This window comes from Trichosurus vulpecula, chromosome 2 (genome assembly GCF_011100635.1).
Source record: "Trichosurus vulpecula isolate mTriVul1 chromosome 2, mTriVul1.pri, whole genome shotgun sequence".
NCBI classification, from domain to species: Eukaryota; Metazoa; Chordata; class Mammalia; order Diprotodontia; family Phalangeridae; genus Trichosurus; species Trichosurus vulpecula.
The window spans coordinates 366,732,903-366,757,037 of NC_050574.1; the positions used below are offsets into that span (position 1 = coordinate 366,732,903).

General features: G+C 36.8%; 1 protein-coding gene across 2 annotated transcripts in view; it reads right to left on the bottom strand.

Moving 5' to 3' along the window:
* Positions 1-24,135, bottom strand: part of PAXBP1 (PAX3 and PAX7 binding protein 1) — a 41,991-nt gene that overhangs the window by 12,745 nt on the left and 5,111 nt on the right. Inside the window, exons 3-10 of one of the 2 annotated variants that reach the window (XM_036744765.1) lie at positions 21,220-21,393; positions 18,943-19,164; positions 17,211-17,314; positions 11,448-11,665; positions 10,739-10,928; positions 6,475-6,598; positions 3,277-3,376; positions 3,070-3,185 (exon numbers count right to left, since the gene is read on the bottom strand). In XM_036744765.1, the coding sequence (XP_036600660.1) occupies positions 3,070-3,185; positions 3,277-3,376; positions 6,475-6,598; positions 10,739-10,928; positions 11,448-11,665; positions 17,211-17,314; positions 18,943-19,164; positions 21,220-21,393 (1,248 nt within the window). Of the gene's footprint in view, positions 1-3,069; positions 3,186-3,276; positions 3,377-6,474; positions 6,617-10,738; positions 10,929-11,447; positions 11,666-17,210; positions 17,315-18,942; positions 19,165-21,219; positions 21,394-24,135 lie in introns of both variants that reach the window. The other variant, XM_036744764.1, reaches the window with a different exon arrangement.

Below are 24,135 nucleotides of genomic sequence, written 5' to 3' on the forward strand. Positions count from 1 at the left end.
CCCTTGACTCACTTCTTAAACAGGCCTATTCACAGAATGGGTTTTACCTCACTCAAAGTGAGAACCTGAAAAGACCTTAGCTTAAAAGGGCCAGGGTCTCCCAATGCATCCTGGGCCATCTCCAGTTGTTTTGATCAGTATCTGGTCACTGGACCCAGATGGTTCTGGAGGAGAAAGTGGGGCTGGTGACCTTGCACAGCCCTCCCTCCCTCAAAGCAAAGTCAACTGCAATACAGCTGGGAAACAAGATATATAGGGAATAGGGCACAGAAATCTATCCTGCCCTACAAGAATGTAAGGGGAAAGGGGATGGGGGGGGCGGTGAAAGAAGGGAGGGCTGACTGGGGAATGAGGCAATCAGAATATATGCCATCTTGGAATGGGGGGAGGGTAGAAATGGGGAGAAAATTTGTAACTCAAAATCTTGTGGAAATCAATGTTGAAAACTAAAACAGTAAATAAAAATGATAAAAATTTTTAAAAAGTAAATCTACATTAAAAAAAAAGTCAACTGCAAGTCATGTCATCACCTCCCTAATGTTATGGTCCTCTTTGAGAACGAAGGACAAACCACACACAATAATGCATCTTCTAAGCTTGGAAAGACATACTGGAGACAGAATATGAAGGTCTCCAAATGTTAAAGAAGTTTTTATCTTACCCCACAGTGATCCACTGAAGGAAGTAATTAGAGACCAACTGGTAGGCTTTTGCAAAAGCCCTTGTGAAAGGTGATGAGGGCTTGAACTTCCTAGAGTGGTGGAGTTGTGTGAGTGAAGAGAAAGGAATGGATATTAGAGATGTTTTGGAGGTAGAATTATTAGAAAAGAGGTGACTTTTAACGGAAAAGATAAGTTCTATGTTGGACTTGTTGAGTTTTGAGATGTCTATAAGGCACAAATGAAAATGCTCAGCAAGCATTTGGAAATAAAAACTGGAGCTCAGGAAAAATATGAGCTGGGTATGTAGATTTGGGAGTCATTTACACAAAGATGATAGTTGAATCCATGAATGCTGATAAGGTTACTAAGAAAGACAGTGAAGAAGGAGAAAAGAAGAAGGCCTAGAACAGAACCCTGACATGATCCTACAAAGAAGGCTGAGGAATTGTCAGACAGGTAAAAGGATGAGAAGATTCACAGGTCTACAGCTAACTGGTTATCAGTTCCAGCTCCTTTATTTTAAACATAAAGAAAAGAGAACTAGGAAAAAGTCATGAAAATCCAGGGAAGAGCAAGTATCCAGGAGGAGGTGGAGGTCCTACCCAGCGTCAAATGCTACAGAGAGGCCAAGAAGGATGAGCAACCAGAAATGACTAGGGATAGTGTACCTGGTGATGCGATTCTATTACAGCAATCAATAGAAAAACGTTATGATACTCAGGACAGCTCAGAATTCTGGGCTAAACTATGTCGACTAATTGTCATTACATTTTTAAAAACTTAGTATTTCAAAGAAAATTTTAAAAAGTACGGCTAATCAAGTTACACAAAGATAAATATAAAACGGCTACTTCTCAAAAAAGATGAAATTGATCAGCTAGTTGCTGAATTATAAGCATGATACGGATAGTCATACATTCTTCAGGAATTGTACCAACCAATCAATACTAATATTTTTGTGTAGAAAAAAGGTCACATTTTTATTCATGTGGAACAGGGAAAGAGGTCACTATGTGATGAAGTTCTGGCCACAGCAACCCACAAATGAAAACAGATTTGGGGCACGTCATTTCTTTCCTTCAAATGTCAAATTCAAGAAGTACAGAGCGTCAGATTGTATAATAAGCAGTGGCAACACTGTATTCCTTTGTTAGTTTGACAGGAGCATCTTATTTACTCAATGTCTTCCTACAATAGCCCCAGCTACCCAAAGAAAACCAGTGGGGTGAATCAGATCCCAGGGTTTCAACAATAAAGAAGTTATGGAAAAGCCTAGGTGCTAGTTATCTAGATGACAGCTGGCAGGTCTGACAAGACATTACATTACCTGTCCATAACCTGCATTTCTGGGGGTTTTCGACAACTGCAAATTCCTTATGATACAGGAATTTTTAATAAGTCTATGCCAGGAAAGTACCTGGGGCAGGAAGGAAGTGGGAATAACTTTTGAGTTAATATAGGACAGGAGAGATACTATTCACATTAATCAGCAGCACTGGTTTTGGGAGATTCCTAGCTGTGCCCTTGGATACTGATGTTTCCACTGGAGATATGGGGGAAGGAGGAAACAGGGAAGAAAAAGAAAAAAAAGCATTTTGAATGATTTTGCTCATCCAGGGTTCCTCTGGATCAGGAGTTGGCTACCTGTACTCCAAGAGGCATCTTATGGATACTCTGTAGTCCACTAAAGTCCGGGACAAAAAAGCCTATGTGTAATTGGAGCAAACATTTTAGTGGGAAACAAGAACACTTTATTTAAGAATCCCTATGGAGAACACCTTCCATCATATGAACAAAATTTATACATTCAGCATTGACTCTTCTTGTTCTTGTTTCATTAAATCATATGATATTTTCCTAAGCAGGAATGTTTTTGCAGGACTAGTCTAATCTGAACTAGTTTTAGGGCTCACCTTCTGATTTGGCACAGGCCATTTTTAATGGCATCACTTATAATTTACCATTGCCCTTCATAAACAAAAAATATGATCTCTCCTCCACCTCACCTCTTCAATAACTGATAGCTTGATATTTAGTTTAAAAACAAAAACAAAAAAGCACTATTTAACAAAAAAACAACCAGTTTCTATGTTTCTACTTAGTTGTAAGAAACAAAAGACTAAAAAAATAGAGAAAGGGTTAGGGATTGGACCTGTGATTTCACTGGCATAAGGAACTCCCAGCTGAAGAAACTCTCTCTACCAGTGCAGGTCAGTACTTTCTGTGAAATTTACAGAGCTACCCAGAGTCCTGTGAGGTAAAGTCACTTGCAGAAGGTCACCCAGCCAGGATGAGGCAGAAGCTGGATTTGAACCCAAGTCTTTCCTGGCTTTGAGACCAATTCTCTACCCACTCTATCCAAGGAGAAATTTTCCAAATTTCATATTTAAATACACAAGTATCTAACCTCTTTCCAGACTGAAATTAGTAATATCTGTTGATGTTTCTTCATCATCACTGGAAAGACCTTCGAGGTGATCTGCCATTTTGCCGGTTTGCTCCCTGGCTTGTCTGCGACGGGTCCTAAACATAAACAGTATCAAGTTCCCCCAAAATAGATTAAACAAATACCTCCTTCTCATATACAATGATCACAAGGATGGGAAAGCATTACCTTCTGGCCTCTCGTTCTGCAATCCGACGCTTTGCATGCTCCTGATACAGGGCTCGGTCTCGTCCAAAAGAATCAAGATTTGGTGCCATCAGAGCTTTATCTGCAAGACATCAATGACTCAAATTAAAAGTCTCCTATCAACAATACTGGGGAAAGAGTTTGCATAGAACAAACTAGTATGACAGACTGCTTGCTAGTCTCAATACAGTGTGATTGGTTCCAGTTAACAAACCTGAATATTTCTCTGTGTTCCTGGCAAAAGGGGCAGAGGAAGCAGTGGAACAATTGAATTCCCTTTTAGAAGAGGCAACAACTCTAGGCATATACAATACTTTTCATCTTTTTTCAGGTCTTAAGTACTGAAAATGGTGCATGTTATCATGAATACACAAAAAATTTAAAAATCCATATTGCCTGACTGAACAAAGAAAGCATGTTTTCCTTAAGCAAGAAGATTTCAAATACTGTGTATTTCATAACATGAAAAAAAGCAAAGAAAGACAGAGAGGGACACAGGAAGAAAACAATTTTGTGGTCTAACTACTATTTAAATTTTGGCCTATACTAACAATATTAGATTTCCTAATTACAACTATCTTTTGGAACCATGAAGGAGAGAAGCAATACTCAATCCTGAAGTTCAGAATGTAAGTCCAACTTCACCATCCCAAAATATTCTTCCTTTTATACTTTTCTCGCTCCTATTTCCAAATTCCTAAACTATGTCTTTGAAAGGAAATGACACAGCAGTGGGAAGGAGATAAATGAGGAGATACTGGGGGAAAGGAAATAATAACACTTGAATAAAAAAGTACCAATTAAAGCCTGTAGAGATTCCCCCCTCCCACCTCTCATTTCCTGGGCTTGTCCAAAACCATGACAATCAATACCAGGAAAACAAAACAAAAAAACAAATGGCTCACCCTCAAAATGTCCTATTACTGAAGAAGGTAGAAGTTTAAAAAAATGTTTTTAAAGCCCTAAGATAGGTTTGCAGAATTTTTTAGAATATCTCTGTCAGAGCTTATCTCTGGTAAGTTCCTGGGGCAAGCTGCTTAATCTCCCCATGCTTTAGGAAATCTTCTAATACTTCAAGTTGTAGAGAAGGTGTCAACCTGGCATTGGTACACATTGTTTCCTATACTGATGCAATAAGAGATCCAGTCCATATTCCAATTCACTAGGATAATGAGGAACTGTTTAATCATGATGTCCCCAACTGTGGCTTGACCAGCTCTGTAAATTTCCCAAATCTATAGACTATTTCAATTAAGAAACTCCCTGGCACCCAAACCATAATACTTCTGTAAAATAAACTTAAATAAATAAATGATTTAAAGTATGGATAATACTACAATATTTTAAGTATCATCACTTATAGGCTTTACAAAATACTTAGTTTGAGGGAAAATATCTGGGAAAACATCTAAGTAGTCAAGAGATCCTTTTGTCTCTATTCCTATGCCTGAGTTTGTTTTGAGGTAGCAAGGATTATACAAAAGAATGCAGGCAACCTATGTTACAAATTTTCAAAATCTTTTTATGGATGTTAACACTGCTTTGGGAAGTACTAGAGACATTTTCATCATTTCCCACAAATCCTCTGATAACGTTCACTCCTTGACTCCTTTTTTAATTTTTTAAAACTTTCAGTCTAATTATCATATATCATCCCACACATACTACAAGAAACACTTTAAGTAGTGTGAATACATTTTGATTAGCAAATTATAAGCAGCAATAGAAATTGCTTAGAGAATCTAAAATATACAATTCCTGTTAATCACGTTATTTAAGAAGGAAATTTCTCCCATGAATAAGTTACTAATTACTGAATGACTAAAGGCCCAGGTTATAGAAATCTAGCTCAGTACAGAGCAAAATGTTTAGGGTGGGATGCAGAAGTCGAAATCTGTAAAACATCAGAACAATGACACAGCAAAACAGAAGCTCAAAAGTCACTTAGGGCTCTCAGCTCAGATGAGTTTACTCTGGAAGCCACTGCTATTACACTTCTTTTCTTTGACTCTCCCAAACTCACAGGACATGCTTATTTTGTTAATCAAACACTTCTTTCAGAAAGAGGTCACCAGGAATGTTTAGTGATATCAGAGAAGACAAAAAAAAAAAAAAAGAAACGGCAACAGAAATTAGATTTTCACACCAGGAAATTCTGACCATCTAAAAACACATTAGAATGCATGGGCAAAAAGAAAAAGGGTCTCAAAGGTTTAAAATGAAGAAAGCTCTATTTTTATATATTGAACTTAACAACTGTGTGTGTGTGTGTGTGTGTGTGTGTGTGTGTCTCTCTCTCTCTCTTTCTTTCTGATAAGAAATATGAGTCCCAGCTCAGTCCATCTAACCAGATTAACAATTATGTTTCCTTTCAAATTAACAATATTTTTTCTTTAAATTAAATGACTGTTTGGTCAAGGGAAAAGTACTGCTGATAGACTAAATGAGTAAGACCATATCAGGATAGAAAAAATAAATATACAAATAGCTCCACTACATTTTCAAATCACTTTTACAAAGTGAATACTTCAGAAAGACTAAAATTCTTTAAGCTTCTACCCTACAACTTCAGGTATCACAAAGTATTTTAGTATGCTAAAGTTAGCATAGTGGGGAAAGGGAAGTTTAAAAAAAAAAGATACAGAGAGAAATGCTTTATCCAAGATATATTTTTAAAAAAGACTGAACTCCACAAAACTGAAGTTTTATATTTGATTCACACTGTAACAATTTTAACAGCATAAAATTGTGGTTTAATTTTTTTTTTCTGTCAAGCACTTGAAGTGTTTAAACTTCCTTTGTGTAATCAAGTTTACATAATATTAGTCTTACTATGTGTAGGGTGAAAAAAGTAGGAAAAAAAAGATAAGATGGTTTCAAGTTAAAACATTATGAATATGAGGTATTGACTGAACTCTAAAGAAGAAAAGAGGAAATATCACTAGAGAAGACAGAAATAATTACAAGACAAAAAGTAATAGTGAAAATCTCAGAGTTCTTGTGTGATGCAGAATTTTAAAAATACATTTTGATTCTATGATGTTATTTTTAGATCTACCTGTCACAAGAGCAAGGAAACTTGTTTTTAAAAAGTACTCTGAGATATCTACTTTTCAATTAAGCTGCACTAAGTAAACAAGGTTGTTTAATGAATAATAAAAACCTTCAAGATGGACTGACTTGAATGGCTTGAAAACTCCGAAGATTCATCTTTAATATCATCTTGTCGTCTTTGGACAAGGCGGGAAGCTCGCTGTTTGTACAGCTGATGCATTGCTGATTCAAGTTCGTTAATCAGTGGCACCTGCAAAAATACAACACACTACGTAACATCAAATTCTAGCTGCTTAAGTATTCGGGGGTTCCATACTAATCCAAGAATTCTGAAAAAGTATCCTAACTATGGTCAGAATAAAAAAATGTAATTTAAAAAATAGAAGAAATTAATTTGTGTTTCTGAAGTTCACACATAAATTCTGTTCACAATTCCAAAAGTCTCTTTGAATATCTGCTTTCCAATAAAATTTGCCTATCAGATTTTTTAGATTATCTTAAATTTTTTTAAGTGCATCATTAATTTCTCAGCAATAACTTCTGATTCTCAAAAATACAAAGAAGCCAACTATACAATTATCACTGGGCAGCGCTAAAAAAAGAAAGTACCATGCTGTACGTATATCATTTATGTTTCTTATACTAATTCAGAAAGTAATTGAATTAGTAATTTAAGATAACCCTAATACTGCCTTAAAACAGACACCTCATAGCTCAGTGATTTATTGAACTCTTAAGCAATTCTGTCAACAAATAGAGTAATATTACTACAATAGGTTTCACTAACCTCTCTGTTAGCAACCAGGATTTCCTGTTATGAGGCACTAATGTGTTAAAAGCATAGTCAGGAAGTTCCACCTCTTGCCACCAAAGAATTAATTTCCTTTATTTTATTATAAGACAGTGAGTTTGCACATGAATTATCAGTTTAAGAAATCAATGAACTCTGCTTCTAGTTTATTAAAACATTTATGGTTAATTATATCACTGGTTCTCATTTAGAACAAAAGCTTTTATAAAAAGCATATTAATTCAAGTCTAATACAATGAAACATAAATGCTTATTTCTTCATAATCCTATTATTTCAAATAAAAGTGTCACAAAGATTCCACAAAAAGCTAACCACTACACATATGCCGGAGCTTATAGTTTTTTCATAGTACAAATGGAAAGTTTTTGGGTTTTGTTTTTTAAACACTGGCCCCCAAGCATTAAAGCAGCTTGTTGAATGGAATGGACTGGAAATGGATAATTAAAAAAAAACAAAAGAAAACAAAAGGGCAGGTACAAAGAACATCTCAGTTAAGCAAGTTTTTGCACATCTGCATGATTCCATTGCAAGAAAAAAAAAAAGCAAATGTTCACTGAAAGGTGAAAATGATGCAGTCATTTTATTCTTGAACAAGTCCTAATGATGGGGCAACAATGTGCCCAAATCTTCACTTACTGTTAAGAGTTACACCCAACAACTTGGGGTCTACCATGAACCAGCTGTGATTACAGTAATTTTGTGTTACATTTTGACAAAGAACACTCTACTCCCTGAAAAAATTTATGTATATTCAACAATGAAAAAAAGAACAATGACTAAATATGCTTAAGCTCACAAAAAACAGGACTGAAGACAAACCACATTTTGTAAAAAAATTATAAAATCCATTCTTTACTCCTAGTAATACTACTTTCTCTAATGGAATTAATATAAACATATATTTTTCAAAATTATGGTCTAAGTTTCTGATCCTAGTTTTGGATGCCTTTTAACAAAATCCACAGAAAATTCTACCAAACAAAAGAATCCATACAACTCAAAGCTTAAGCGTAACTAGATTTACTTTAACGACTTTCACCAAGACAAGTTTTCCCCTCTTCAAACCTCAAAAAAAACAAAAAACAAACAAAATCCCACAACTAAGTATTACTTCAGTAGTATGTCTTTTTACTAAGCTGGAAGCCAGGATGATGGCTAGATATAGAAGGAAAAACAAGACACTGAGAAATTAGAATTAGAAATTAGAACAAAAGCTAGAGGTTCTGACTTTGCTTAAAATCTGGAAGCATTAGAACTTTATACTGTTGCACATTTCATCTTTAAGAGGAAAACTTAGAGGAATGATCAAATTTGTAGTCTTGCACTGAAGCAATGTCCTTGTAGTGTCATCAGTGATCTGAATCTTCAAGATTATAATCCAACTCTGTTCCAAAAATAGTTCCAAGATAGATGACTCATGACAACATTAATTCTGCAGCATTTTAATAATGAACTTGTATATATGCAGTTATTCAAAACTAAACAATATTCATTGGCAAAAGATAAACTATCTACATGAGATCAATTAAAATCAAATGCTATATTAGTCTGCTATATATGTACAGCACCAGATAAATGTAAATTCCATTTATCTAATGTTTTCCATTTGTGGCCTAGGGTAGGCGCAATATGAAGTATGAAGAATAATTTCTACAAAACACAGCGACAGACTCTGTACTTCTGTAACTGGCACGATTCATTGAGCACTTAGTACAAATTGATAAAAAGGGCCTAAGTGAGGAAAAGAGCTAAAAGAAGCCTGAAGCTCTCAGAAATTAGATTATTTTGAAAAGTTATCAGATAGTAGTTTACAAAACTACATGTCTTTATTTGTCTTAATTATCGAGTTTGATTGAACTCACATTTATTAAGTTTAGGTAAGAAAGTATTGGAAAAACATGTGACCATAATGCTAATGAATATTACCTGTTCATGTAACTTAAAATGCTGGCATCCACTGAATAGATGTTCTACTAACAAGAATATCATATGATCTAAGCTTAACTGTCTTAAAGTTAGTTTTTTTTTTTCAGGTGCACATGACCCAAATAATAGGGCTTTATCTTAATATATATAAATATGCAATTCTCTGTACAAGAGCTGACCCCAAAATTTACTTTCAGTGAAAAACAAAAGATCTAATAAAATTTAAATAAAAATATAAATAAAATAAAAGAACCAGTAACCTTTAGGTCACAGAAGGCTGGTCCCCACAATGATTTCCAGGTTCAGATCAGCTCTGTTGGTAGGAAAAACATCACTCTGCTTTCTGATGGTTATTCCCAAGTTCCAGCCTTGATAAGTACATGATCAAGTCTATGCCTCCACTATTCCTTTATGTATTGTCCCTACTCACTGGAATGCCATAACATGGCATAATATCCTAGATATTAAGCATGACACCTGATCTAAAAATTCAATTGCAAGGCCAGGCACATAACAAAGTGCTAAGATTGAACTGGGACATCATTACCGCTGCTGTAAGTCACAGACTAGGTCTAATCACAGGCCACCTGGGCTCAATAAGGAAGCCAAATTCCTGAAAACTATCTTACTAATCCCTTGTTTTAGATATTACAATAATATCTAAATAGCAGGGAAATCAAATACTTAAGTGTTGATGTTTTGCCAAGCCACGTTTCCACAGTATAGCAGATTATACAATGATCCACACAGACAATGACAAAAGGAAAAGCTTTCTTTCAGTCTCTTTATAAAGAAGGATATTTTATATAAATTTCTGCTAAGCACTCATTCTAAGGGGGAAAAGGGATAAAGGAGGAGGTAGGAACAAGAAGAGGACCATCATTTTTACAGTTAAGAATGAAAGGTCCAAAAAATACCATGTAGTGCTTATCTACTATGAAGCAAAACATTCTGCAAATTCCATTATAACCTCAGAGAAGAAATAATTAGCTATATCATAATTTCTAATTCAGAAGAAAAATCAAGTGAAAGAACAATTGTAAAGAAAGGAGATTCTAAGGAAATTATTAGAAATGTAATCAATGAGTGACAGAATGAAATGCTAAAATTGTGATCAATACACTAGTTTTCTAAATGCAAACATTTAGAATAAAATGACAACTTAAAAAGAATGGTAGTTCAAAATGAATGCTTCTTGAAATGGATGATGCTGTAATTTAAAGCGGAATACTACTGGAAACAAAAATAACCAAACCTATACTAGGAAATAAAAACATCATTAAGTCGTTTTGTATGTATTTGGAATTATGTATAGAATTATAATAAACAAACCTTAAATCTAGTCTTAAAAAAAATCCCATCACATCAGTACCTGACTTCTAATGCTTTAGGGCAAGCCAATTAGTAAGCTACTCTATGATTAAATCAAAACCTTCTGACTAAAAAGTGCTTCAAATTCTGAGGCACTCATCAAAGGTATTACTATTAAAATTATTAACAAAATCATGAAAATAAAGCAGCATAACTTTTCATCATTTCTAAAACCAAATTCAATAACAACAATTTTTTAAAAATACAGAAAGGTACTAAATAAAACCTAGATTTCCCTACTTTCGATTTATTGAAAGAGATTAATATTTTTGCATTCTTACCTTTTCACTGAAACACTCAAGCAAGTCTTGGACATACCCTCGCATTTCTTGCAAAAATTTATACCGTTCACCAATACCCCCAGAAGACCCTTCCAATCTCTCAATAGCCCTGGTAGAGTCCACTCGGCTTTGCAGATGTTTCTCATGTTGCTGTCGATTTGCTTTGTGCAATTCTTTCAAGGAGTCTAACCTAGGAATAAAAAAAAAGGATAAATATAGCAAATTTATATCCAAAGCTTTAAGTTGTCAGGACACTTGCAATATTATATCATAATGCAGTTAGTTCCAATGCTAGAGTATGAAAAAATTTTAAATTCCCTTTTCATCGGCACTGCTTTTTTTTTTTTCCTTTTCAGACATAGCAGTTTAGGGAATTTTCAAAGGTATTTGGCAGGCTAACCGAATTCTTATTCTTTGTTTTGCTTTTCCCCCCAAATCTTGACTACACTTTTTGAGTGTCCAGAAGGTAGAAAATCAGATCTGTCTTCAACAAGATCATATGGTGACATTTCTATAATTTTTCCAGGCTTCCACAGAAGTAATCCAAGGAGGTAGCAGAACAGAGTATGATGTCATCTTCTGTTTAGTTTTTGAAGATGGGCCAGTGGCTCTTCATCGATGATATTCTGCATCTGCTACCCCAGACTAAATGTTGCCTGAGGGAACAGAAAGCTAGAAGACAGGTCTTTAAGAAGCTGATCTGCCCTACCTGTCTTTAAGCTGTTTCTTTACCAAATCAATAGTAACAGGAGTCATCTCATTACTGGGAGTTTTGAAAGGGACTGTATTATCTGTTTTTTGAGATTTGGCTTCTGATGATCCATAGGCTGTATAACTGTAAGGAATGCCATACGACGAACCATAAGGCATTGTCTGGTAAGTATTCTGGTAGTACATATTCACTTCGGAAGGCTGACTCGCTTGAACCTACAAAAGAAGGTATGTGATACATGAAATACTAACAACATAACTGTCAATATATGATTAGACAGTAAAATGCAATTCCAATAGAATATGCCCCCAATTTCTACTTAGTATTTATTTAAAATTTTAATTTAGTTGAAATTTAGTGCTGCACATTTCTTAAAAACCAACCAAACAAACAAACAAAAACCATCAGGGAACAGGAGAGGGAGCCTACAGAGATTTTTTTTTCCATTGTAACAGAGCTTCAATTGATGCCTAAAAATTGATAGAATCATCATTATTGTTATTATTAGATCTGCTAAAGGTGAAAAAGACCTCAGAAATTATCTAGTCCAACTCCACGTGTCTATGAGGAAACTGAGGCTCAGAAAAGTGAAATGATTTGCTCAAAGTCACACAACTGGTTGGTGACAGAGTCAGCATCAGAACTCAGGTCTCTTCACTGTGATTCCTGTGCTCTTTTCACTAGTTTCTTCTTAGCATAGCATACCAATTAAGGACTTGTAAAATTCTGGAGACATAAAAGAGATTTACTCAAGACCAAGATAATTTTTATCGAGATAGTTTATAAAAAACACCTGCTCTTCTCAGGGAGCAGAAAGGGCACTGGACTGGATTCTGGAAAGATCTGAATTTAAAGTCTTTTACCAGTGGGGTGATCATGGGTGAGTCACTTTATTTCTGAATATCAGTTTCCTCACATGCGTAAAATCAGGATACTTGTATCCAGTGAGATCATCTGTAGCTAACCCTACTTTACTTTCTATGAGTATCCACTTTGCAAAGCTTAAAGTCATGTACAAATGCCAGCTATTTATCACAGAACTTAAGTTTACCAGCAGCCATTTAGCAAACCCACAGCCAAAAGGGATCCCTACCATTAACACACATGACAGATGGTTATCCAGCTCCTGCTTGAAGATCTCCAATGAAGGAAACCCATAACCTCTTGAGGCAAGTCATTTCACTTTCAGACTGCTCTAATTGTTGCAAAGTTTTCCTGACAGCAAATCTAAATTTGTCTCTGCAACATTCACCCACTGTTCCTGGGTTTGCCTTCTGGGACCAAACAAAACAACTGTAGTCACACCTTCCAAGTGACAGACCTTAAGATACCTAGTGACAGCTATCATATTCTTCCTGAGTCTCTTCTTCTACAGGTCTTCACCTATCTCCAGTTCATTCAATTTATTCTCATGTCATGTGAACTCAAGTCCTTCATTATCGTGGATGCCTTCCTCTAGACTCTCTCCAGTTTATCAGTATCATTCTTAAATCATTATGCAATGATGTAAAAACAGTACATCCTATGTGGTCTGACCAGGGGCAGAGGTGCTATTTGCTACCTCCTTATTCCTGGAAGGTATTACTCTCTTAAAGCATTCCAAGACTACAATAGCTTTTTTGATATCACACTGCTGACTGTGGGGCTTACAGTCCACCAACACCCTCAGACTGTTTTCTGACCAACTCCTATTTAACTATTCTTCCCCAATCCAGGAACTGAAGCTGATTTTCTGAACCCTATTGACTTTAGTCTTATTACATGCCCTAACTTGCCATATCTTTTGAGAACCTAAATGTAATCCAGTGTTGGCTATCCCTCCCAGCCCTGTACCCTCTAATGAGTATGCCAGCTATGTTAGCATCCAAGTCAATGATAAATGATAAACAGGACAGGGTCAAACACAGATCCTTGGGACACTCTGCCAATTAGATAGTGAATTACTAATGATCACTGAGTCTAGACATTCAACCTGTTCTGAATCCATCTAACTTTTATTACTTCACCTAGTCTACGTCTATATCCCTCCACTTTTTCCCTAAGAATGAAATTTTATAAAGAGCTTTCCTAAAATCTAAGTAAACTAACTACAGCGTCTTCTAATCTACCAGTTGAATAATACAGTAAAAAAAAAGGGGGGGGGAGGGGCGGAGGAAGGCAGCTAGTTTGGCACAACCTGTCCTCGATGAAGCAGGCCATGCTGGCTCTTTGTCATCACTGCTTTCTTTGCGAGATGTTCACTAATCATTTCTTTAATTATCCATTCTAAAATGTTTCCAAGTATCAAAGTCAAACTAACTGGCCTATAATTTGTAAACTCCCTCCTTTTATAAAAATCAGGTCACTTGTTCTTCTCTAACCTTGCTGTAACCTTTCAGCAATCACACCTGCCATTTCCTCTGTATAAAAGGATGTGATTTCCATGTGCCAAGGGACCTGAATTCTCTTACTCTTCCTATCTCCTTGACTTTTCTTGAGTAGCTAATTCCTGTTCCTGTTTGTACTATTATTTCCAGTGTTTCTCCTTTAGAGAGAAAACAAATAAAATGAGAATGAATAGGTCTGCCTTCTCTGTTGTCAGTCATCGTCATCCAGCTCACCCCAAAGGCCCTATTCCTTTATGAATCCTCTTTTTTTCTCCCAACATGGCTAGGGAAACCCCTTGTGCTGCCCTCTGCTTTTCTGGCCAACGGCCCCGTTGGCACTGTTGTCACAGGGCTGTGCCAGGCTCTTACGTTCGCCCTCACGGCGCCATCTTCTGCACTGATCTTGTGAAATCTAAGTCGCTTAGTGAGCTCCCTGTGCATCAACATCACTATCTTCAGACACGGCCTGGTTTTCCTCCTCACTGCAATTATTTCCCTTTACGTCTTCAAAATTTCTTTTTTGAATAGGACTCCTACGGCTCGTGGATTGATACCTTTGTTTAGTCCATAGGATCCTATTTTTCCTCTGAAATCTCCTTCCTCATAATCCAGGGAACATGCCAGACTCTGCCTGGTTTTCCCCTCTTCTATTCCAAACTCCAGGACAAACTGGCCTCCTCAGAGTTCCCATCATAACAACCTCTATCTGTGAGGAATTTCCCTTCTGAAGCACGAGCTTATCACCAGTCTGCTCTCGTCAGACCCCAGGAGCCGTCTGGACAGATGAAGCCTCCTACCAGTCCTGTACCAAGCCGCCACGCCGGGCTGGGGTGCGAGTCCCTGTCTCCTCATCTATCTCCTCTTTCTGCCCACGTGTTCTAGTGATATCATTTTTGTTTTTCTCTTCACTGATCTTCATCCAGGCAGCATGGTACGGTGGAAAGACCTGGATTCAAATCCTGCCTCTGATACTTACTGTGTGACAGCAGGCAAATCACTTAAGCTCCCTGGGTCTCAGTTCTTCATCTGTCAAATGAGAAAGTTGGACTAGATGGCCTCTGAGGTCCCTTCCAGTTCTAGATCTGTGATTCTAAGATTTCATTGTAAATTCGGCACCATGCTTCCTCCCTGTGGCTCCTGATTGCCTCATAAGTACACCATTGTAACACATGATACTAACCCTCCTCCTCTCTTCCCCTTTTTATCTAGCTTTGTTCTTTCGAATAAAGTATAATCATCCAGTTGAACATTAAAGTCACGGGTTTCATCTCACCAAGTCTCAGTGATGCCTACGAGGTCAAATTCACCTTTTGTTAGGACCTTTTGTTCCTCTTGCTTGTTGCCTACTCTGTGGGCATCTGAATAGCCATCTCAAGCTGTGAAGTTTTAGTACTGGCTCCTTTCCTAGATTTTTGTCTCCTGTGAACTTCTGGGTGTCCCGACTACTATTCTTCTGCCTTCATTGTAGCTACTCTCTATGGTGTCTAGCTTGGTGGATATACATAGGCAGTTTTCTCCCTCATCTCTGCTTTTTAAAGTCCTTTTGATTAGATCTGCAAGACAGCCAGCAAATACATTCTTACCAGTCTTTGTTAGGTATACTCCATCTCAGTATTTTAAGCTGTGGTCCAGAAATCCAAAGTTCATTCTCAAGATACCATTGTTTTAGCCAGTTATTCATTTTTTAAGTCAATTTCTTCCTTCTGTATCCCTGGCCTTCAGTGGAAAATACAACCTTGGCCCCTTGCCCATGATTTCATAAACTCTGGAAATACTTTTTAGTTTCCTTCTGGCAACAACATTTATACCCATGTGAATCACCAAAAGTGGGTAGGAATCATCTGTTTTGATGAATCTTGGGAGGCTCTGTTATGTCTTAGATAAATGCCCCAGAAAGACAAGAGATCTGATTGTTATCATTTCTCCTGAACAAGAACTCTCTAACCACCACCACCACCACCACCACCACTACTCTTCACTACCTCCTCTGACTCTTCCTGGATGATCTCACCTGATGGCTCCTGTGGCTCTTTCATTCTTTTGAGGACAGATAGCTGCTTTCTCCTCAGAGCATCCAGCTCCCTTCTCTTCAGGAAGAACCTGAAATCTGTGTTTTTAGGACTAAGTGTATAGCTGTCCTTCTGTTTTCCTTCATCTTCAGTATGACACTTATCTATTCTCCAACCTTTTGATGAGTCAAGAATTTCTCTTCCTCACATCTCCTTTTCCTCCCACTGAAGCCCTGCCTCAGCTTTCTTTAGAACACTTCACTGTCCCTAACAACCTGGAGTGTGGGAAGGGGTTACCTGAGTCCCTTCACCCTTTTTTCCAGGAGGGAGGGCAGCCTACCAGGGATGCATAAGAGCCAGCTCATACTGGCTTGTAAGAGCTGATTGTTAATTTTTCAAAGTGAACCAATGTTACAAATCAGGGCTTGATTTATTGGTTTGTTGATTGTCTAGACTTAAGAAAATGGAGAAAATGTTAATAATGCAAATTAAAGTTAAGAGTGTGTTGTGGATATATTTCCCCCCTGCAGAAAGTTGGTTGTTAAACATTTACTAGAACATTTCTACTTAGAACAATATCAGTTATAGTTTATATTACTGAAGTCAAAAATCTTTCACAACACATATTTTAAGTGGTAGGAAGATGACTGGTTTTTGCCCATGCACTATTGTGCTTTTCAATTTACTACAGCCCTGGGGAGGTAGGTAATACAAATATTAATAGTACCATTTTAAAAGATGAGGAAACTAAGGCTCAGGGAGGTTTAAATCATTTAACCAAAGTCACAGAGCTATTACGTGTTAGTGCTCAAATTCAGGTCTTTATATTCCAAGTTACATTATTTCCTCTGGACACTGCTACTTTGAATCAACACCTTAGTAATTCCTTATGCTACATAGTCCACAGTTTTCTACAAGTGTAAATTTGTTACCTTTTTTTTCTTTGAGTAGGAGTTAAGAGTAACAATAATGAGCGTTATCCCTATCCAACAATTTTATCTGAGCAAACAGAAAATTTTTTTTCTGGCTGGAAAAAGCAAAATGCAATATAGCCCCGACTAAAATTCCAATAAATGTTTTCCTACTGGCCTCACGTAATTTTGCTAGAAACTCACTGAATGGCTGCCAGACTCAAATAATGAAACAGAATGATCTGAATTTGAATTTCAATATTCTTTTCTTCAGAGTACTATGTATTAATAGGATTCCCCTCAAAATCTGATAATACTTGACACAGGTAACAGCTTTATACAATAAGGTTGCTGGAGTACTTTAACAAAGAATATTCAATATAATTTTTAAAACAGATAACAATTTTGATTAACTTTTGATTAGATTTTAAAAATGTATAAGAAACCTTTATAAAATTAATTTTTAGGACTTGCCTGAGGTATGTTAATTCCTTTTCTTATCTGCTCCTGTTCCCATCGACTTAGTTCTTCATCCTGTTCCCCAGTTACTAAGGCTTCATCATCACTCCCCTCAATACCTAAACAAATAGATCATTTAAAAAAAAAGAACAATATCAAATATCTCAGAATAATGCTTATTTTACCTATCTTAAGTTCAATGTCTTAGTTAAGGTTTTCATTCATAAAGAACACACTTGCATAAATGCCTAATACAGAAATATCCTTGGATTTTCTAAGGCTATGACAGTGTAATTCAAATGCTGGTAGATTCAGTGATACTGGAAAGACTTTTGAATACAGTCCCACTTACAAAGTTTGCTTTTCCAAAGACCAGCCTTCTTAAGCACAAAGAGGCTCCAGAATTTTACCACCAATAGGTTGGCTACTGGGTTATACATTCTTTGACCATGACGACCCATAAAACAAGCAAATACAAATGGTAGAAAATAGAACAGGTCTGTCAGCAATTTTATAGTGATCTATTCTTATCAGTGTCAGTGGAACTATACCTTGGTACCTAAAAAGTCACAGGGGGATATATTTGGACCAAACCAAATACACAAAAAAAGAAATTCATGCTGGCAGTGACTATTTAAAAACACTGTGGGACCAACTTTCAAGATGGTAATTTTTTTTAAAAGGTGACCGAGGACATCAGGAACTAATGATCCACATTTCTAACTTTCTCTTATATACAAAATCTTTAAGAAAATGATGTACATGTACACATTTGGCTTTACTTCATGAAATGAGAAGGGAACATGAAGGCTTTTGCAGATTTTTTTGGTAGTGAAAATCTTAATTATCTCACAAAACTGACTTAAAGACAGAGAAAATTACAAGATTTTCCCCTTTTTTCATTGCTTCTTTATCAAGATCCTAGGGCTCCTTTAATGAGATCAGCTCAACAACCCACACAGGAAAAAACAATATGAATTTAAAATGTTTTTTGCCAGATTACTATGTACAGCTGTACAGACAGGCCCTCCAACATCTGCTGAGTCTAAAACTGAGTAAAACAGCAGGACAAATGGCATTTGGAAAATTTTGTAGTGCCTTCCAAAGTTTCTTCCTGATACAAATATGTATCTTTAACCATCTGTATTTGCCTATTGATACTGAATGGCTCCAAACAAAGCAAACTCTAAAGAATCAAAATTATGGGTTAAGTATAAGATCTGGTAGAGGAAGAGAAAAGTAATACTTGTTAAGTGAAAAATAAAATGAAAGATTAAAAAAATACAAGGCATGGGAGGCAAAAAGTGGGTAACAGATAACAGCAATGATGATTAGAACACAAGATACTGTATAAAAGCTAGCATCAGAGAAACGTATGATCAGGAAAGGAGGTAGGCACATGTAGTAAGAAAGACCAAATGGACAGTCTAAGAGTTGCACTAGAACCCATCTTTTACATACACACACACACACACACACACACACACACACACACACACACACACTCTCTCTCTCTCTCTCTCTCTCTCTCTCTCTCTCTCTCTCTCTCTCTCTCTCTCTCAAAGGAAGCATTCCAGAGTGTTGGGTATATGCTTTGGAGGATCATGGACAAAAACTGCATAAGATGAGAAGGCATTTGTACCGATTGTGTGGGAATAGCCATGTTGACAAGACCACTATGGTTGCTAAAAACGTGTGGTACGTTTATTAGCATCTTAATGTGACTGCTGCTCTATTAAAATGTTACCTATTTCCTCTGCAATTTTTTGCCTCTGTGACTTTTCTTTAACAGAAAAAACTATTCGACGTTTCTCATCATCATCATCATCATCACTGGCATCATTTTCATCTTCTCGAACAAGGCGGCCTTTACCAGGTTCATGATCATGAGGTGCGAAATCACCAAGTTCACGAGCCATCTGACGTTTTTTCCTAGCAGCATGAATAAAAGCAGCATCTGGGATTTCCCCTAGAAACAAATAATTGTTTTTTAAATAATATAATTCAGTGGGGAAGCCTTCCTTGTTAGAAATACGGATTTCGTATATTTTAAACAAAGGAGTGCGTAAAATAGGACAGAAATTGGGAGTTACCCGTAGAGCTTTAGAAGTCAGTTAAGAAGCAGTTATCCAGCATCCATTCTAGAGATCACTATATAAATTAGTGCCAAGGGGGACAGAAGCTACTGTCTCTTCAAGGCATCTCTGTTAGAACTACTTTCTAGTGCTAGCTGACTATATATAACTTTTTCCTCTTGATCATTAATACTCACACTATCCATTCATTCAATCCGGATCAAGCTGCTGATGGATACAATATAGGAGGAAGTTGGAAGGGTTTCAACCTTTGCTCGTTATTCCTAATTGCTTTAGCTATTTAGTTTAAGTTTAGCCAGTACCATAGTGCCCTCTGCAGTTAAGAAAAGTAGCATCTTAGAAGCACAAATTCGTTTTAACTATTCCAGAAAGGAAACGGGAATTGTGAAAAAAAAAACTAAAATGTCCATATTCTTTGACCCAGACTTCCCAGTGGTGCCCATTTACACTAGCGAAGTCAAAGGCAGAAGAAAGGTCCTTTACATACTAAAATATTTATAGCAGCTTTTTTTTTTGGTAGTAGCAAAGAACTAGAAAACAGTAGAAGCTCTATTGATCAGAAAATGGTTAAACAAATTGAGATATAGGAACATAATTAAACACTGGTGTTAAAAGAAACAACGAACATGGAGAATTCAGAGAAGTACAGAAAGACTTACTGATGCAAAATAAGCAAAACCAGAATAACATACCCAATGTCTACAATAAGGGAAAATATCAATCAACAAGCAATGACCTGAGCACCCATTATGTGCTGTACTAAGGACTGAGGATACAAAGAAGTAAAATATCACAATTCCTGCTTGCTCTCAAGCAGCTGTGAGGGGTGGGGAGAATGTGTATAAAGCAACATCATCAACCAAACAAACCAAACTGAACACTGTGTAATTATTATGAAGATGCTCTGTCCTAGAAAAGAGAAAATATACTTCCTGCTTTGCAGAGGAGCAACTATGGGTTTAGAACATTATATAGTTGGTTAGTTTTGCTGAGCTGCTTTTCCCCCCTTTCTTTTAAAAAATACTTTTGTTACAAGGGATGACTGGCTAGCTAGGAGACAGGGAAGGATATTAGGACATGAATAATTTTTAAAAATACATTAATAAAAAGATTTTTTTTTTAAATTGAGGAGTACCTGGCTGTGAATTTGTTTATGCTAGTACAGGATCCAACAGGGAGGGGGCAGCTAAGTGGCGCAGTGAATAGAGCACTGGCTCTGGAGTTGGGAGGACCTAAGTTCAAATCTGCCCTCAGACACTTGACACACTTACTAGCTGTGTGACCTTGGGCAAGTCACTTAACCCCAACTGCCCTGCCTTTCCCCCTCCAAACAAAAAAATAAAAAAGGACCAATAGGGAGATTATGGCAGCAGTTTTGAAAACTGATTATGTTACTATAAATTTTTAAGGAAATTTCACCCAAATGGGAAATAAACTTTTAGGTTTTTAGTGATATTTGCCAAAACGTAAAAACAAGAGTTTTTTAAAAGACAGTTAAACAGAGTTAATATATTTAAGATCTGGCCTTAAGTCACAGGCTTGCCAATAATGAGCTGTGTTTTAGATGTTCACATTTATATGGATTAATTAAAATTCTGACTTCTCTTGGACAAAGAGGAAAGATAATCAATCCTCTAGTAATTCTATGCTAACATTTATTCAAGTTAAGCATAAGTTATCTGCATAGCTAATAAAACTGGCTGTACACATAGTATCTTGGAAAAACATTAGTGGTTCCCCCACTCCCATCTAGAAATGAGATTACAACCTTCAGTATTACATCTACCTTCCAGCTATGTTACAAAAAAGAAATTGATTGCAGCCCTGTCCCCTCCTCCCTGAAATAAAGAGATCTCAAGCAACCTGGCATAGGTCACTCCACAATAGATACGCTAATTTGGCGTTATAAATTTTTAGTAAATACATACCTGGACGCAAAACGTTCAAAGATGACAAAGCATTTGAAAAAGTTCCACCAACTTTTGGCTTTTCTTCTTCCTTCTCACTCTCCACTTCCATTTCTTCTTCACCATGTTCGCAGATAATAGCTCCATCTTCTAGATTCGGATCCTTAGGCTGCCCCTTGTCCAAAGGTTGTTCAGCTAATGGAAAAAAAAAATCCTAAAAGGATACATTTCCTTACCCCAAACTTCATTATCAGAAATGCAATTAGAGGAGGCAAAGGGACCCATTACAGGAAAAGGATTTCCTTACTGAACTGTGCTTTAAGACTAATGAAGGTTGCCTCCCCAATTTCTAACCCCTTCCCTACCCCCCACTGTCTTCTAGGATACGTACAGATTATCTTGAATACCAAGTTAGTGTAACTCATACACTGCAGTTTTTATTATGTAGTTTGCTCTTTTTTTTTTTTAAGTTTTAAGTAAAAGGCTTTTCATTTTCCCCAATGACTATTAAAGAGTGCTTATTACAGTGCCTGTCACATAGCAGGTGCTCAATAAATTTTTATTAATTGAGAGCCTTGAATTCATTCAATTCTTGGTGAATTGAGTACTGATTTAAACTACCCTTTGGCAATGGGATGAAACCCATGGAGGTCTTATCAGAATGTTTTTAAATACATAAAAGACAAGACAGTCTTACAAAGGAAACCAATTATATTGAGAGTTATCAAAATATTTGAAAAAACTATTTTTTACACCCTAAATTAAGAACCCCTAAACTGGATGATCTTTAAGGTTCCTTTCAGCTCTAATCTATGATTTTATGACCTGTATTGTGGTTGGGAAGTCCTAGCAGGAAGGGCTAGGCATTAGCCATCTAGTAATCTGGAAACTAGATGCAGCCTCACCTTCTACCTACCAGGTCCTAGGTGTACCTTACTTGGGTCAAGCCATGGGCCTGGTCAGTCTGCCTACACAACTATCAATGCTTCTTCCTCAGCCATTTGTAACGATCCCTGTGCTGGAAGCCAGACCATTAACTAATCTTCTTACCCAAGCCAACTCTGTTATAATCTTTGCTCTGAGAAGATTTCTAAAGAGATGAGTACAATGCTATTACTGTTAATATTTTAAGCAGTGAAAAATTTAAGAATCAGATATATTAATGTAAACAATATTATAAATTAATAATTATATTACTTATAATAGACCTTTTTTGATTCTCATCTTTACAACTGTTTAACTCCCCACTCCACTTCAATGAAAACAGAAATCTAATGTTCTCTACAAGTTGACTTTAACATTACCCCCAGGGACCCAACTGGCCAGTTCCAGGGGGGCAACACAGCTCCTTCCTTTCCTTCCCTCTGTCCACTAAAGGAATCATACCCTTACCTGCAGGCACTCTGCCCAAGGGAATATAAATTTTGATCGCTGAAACCTCACAAGATATTTTGGGGTTTACAGGCTAGATTTCTTTTTTAAGGACCATGCCTTAAACCTAAATCACTCTGGCTCTCACTGATTGGCCAACAGGTCCCAGCCCAAGCCTCACTTGGTCACTGCTTGGGTACTAGTGGCTCTGAGTGAATGAAAATAGCAAATTGTTTCTGTTTTGGCCCCAAATTCTTGAAGGTCTTCCCCTCCCAGATTGATTTTGTTTTTTGACTAGATAAAAGAGGCCATTCTTTGCATCATTTCTTACCTAGCCTTAATCACTGAATGAGTACTGCCTCAATCAAACTGAGACCAGGGAAAAGATCTTAGCTTGAAAAGGCCAAGGTCTTAAGACAACTCCAAAAGACTCATGATAGAAAATGCCATTCACATCTAGAGAAAGAACCATGGAGTCTGAACGCACACTGAAACATACTATTTGCTCTCTTTTTTTGTTTTGCTTTGTCTTTTGTTTTTCTTTCTTGTGGTTCTTCCCATTTGTTCTAATTCTCCTATGCAACATGACTAATGTGAAAATGTTTAATAAAAATGTATACGTAGAGCCTATATCAGATTGCATGCCGTCTTGGGGAGGAGGGAGGCAGAGAAATTTAAAACTTATGGAAGTTTTGGACTTTGAAACTTATGGAACTAAATTAATTTTTAAAAAAGAGGCCAAGGTCTTCCATTGCATCAGGGCCATCTCCATTCATCCTGATTTATATCTTGCCACTGGATCCAGATGACTCTGGAGGAGAAAGTGAGGCTGAAGACTTTGCACAGACCTCCCTCACTTAAATCCAAGTTATGATATTACCTTCCTGATGTCCTGGTCCTCTTCGAGAAGGAAGGACAAACAAGGAAGGAATGATGAACATACCAAAGTGGCCTACTTGAGATGTCCTGTACATAACATTTTATTGTCACCATGGCTGGAATATTCTTCCTAGTCACTGGTAACTCTTTTAAGACCTCTAGCTTCACTTGAGGCTCAGCCCAGGTGTTCACTTCTACACAAGGCCTTACCCGATGCTGGACAGCTGGTAGTGCCACCTCCTGGCCTCCCAAAAGATTACTTTGATGTATTTTGTATTCACTTTTCTGTGCATATACTTTGTGCCCCAGATAGAAAGTTGCCTAAAACATGGACCTGTTTTTAAAAATCATCAGTTCTTAGTAGAATGCCTTGCAGATAGTAGGCACTTAAAGGCTTATTGAATTGAATTAAATTGGATCTACGCTATCCTGAATATATTATCTTGCTTATCTTCTTCAAAAGACCTATCTATACCCATTCTCTCTTCCTTCCCTCCAGTCTCAGAAAGAGGTATGTACTCCTTTAATTCCATTGCTTTCTTACTCCTTTGAAGCCTTGCTCCATCAATTTTCCCTTCTACCTAGCATTTTTCATCTCCATTAGTTCTTTCTTTCTATGAACATATGAGTGAAGCTTTTTTGTGTCATGGATTCCTTCTGTAGTTTGATAAAATCTGGGGATCCCTT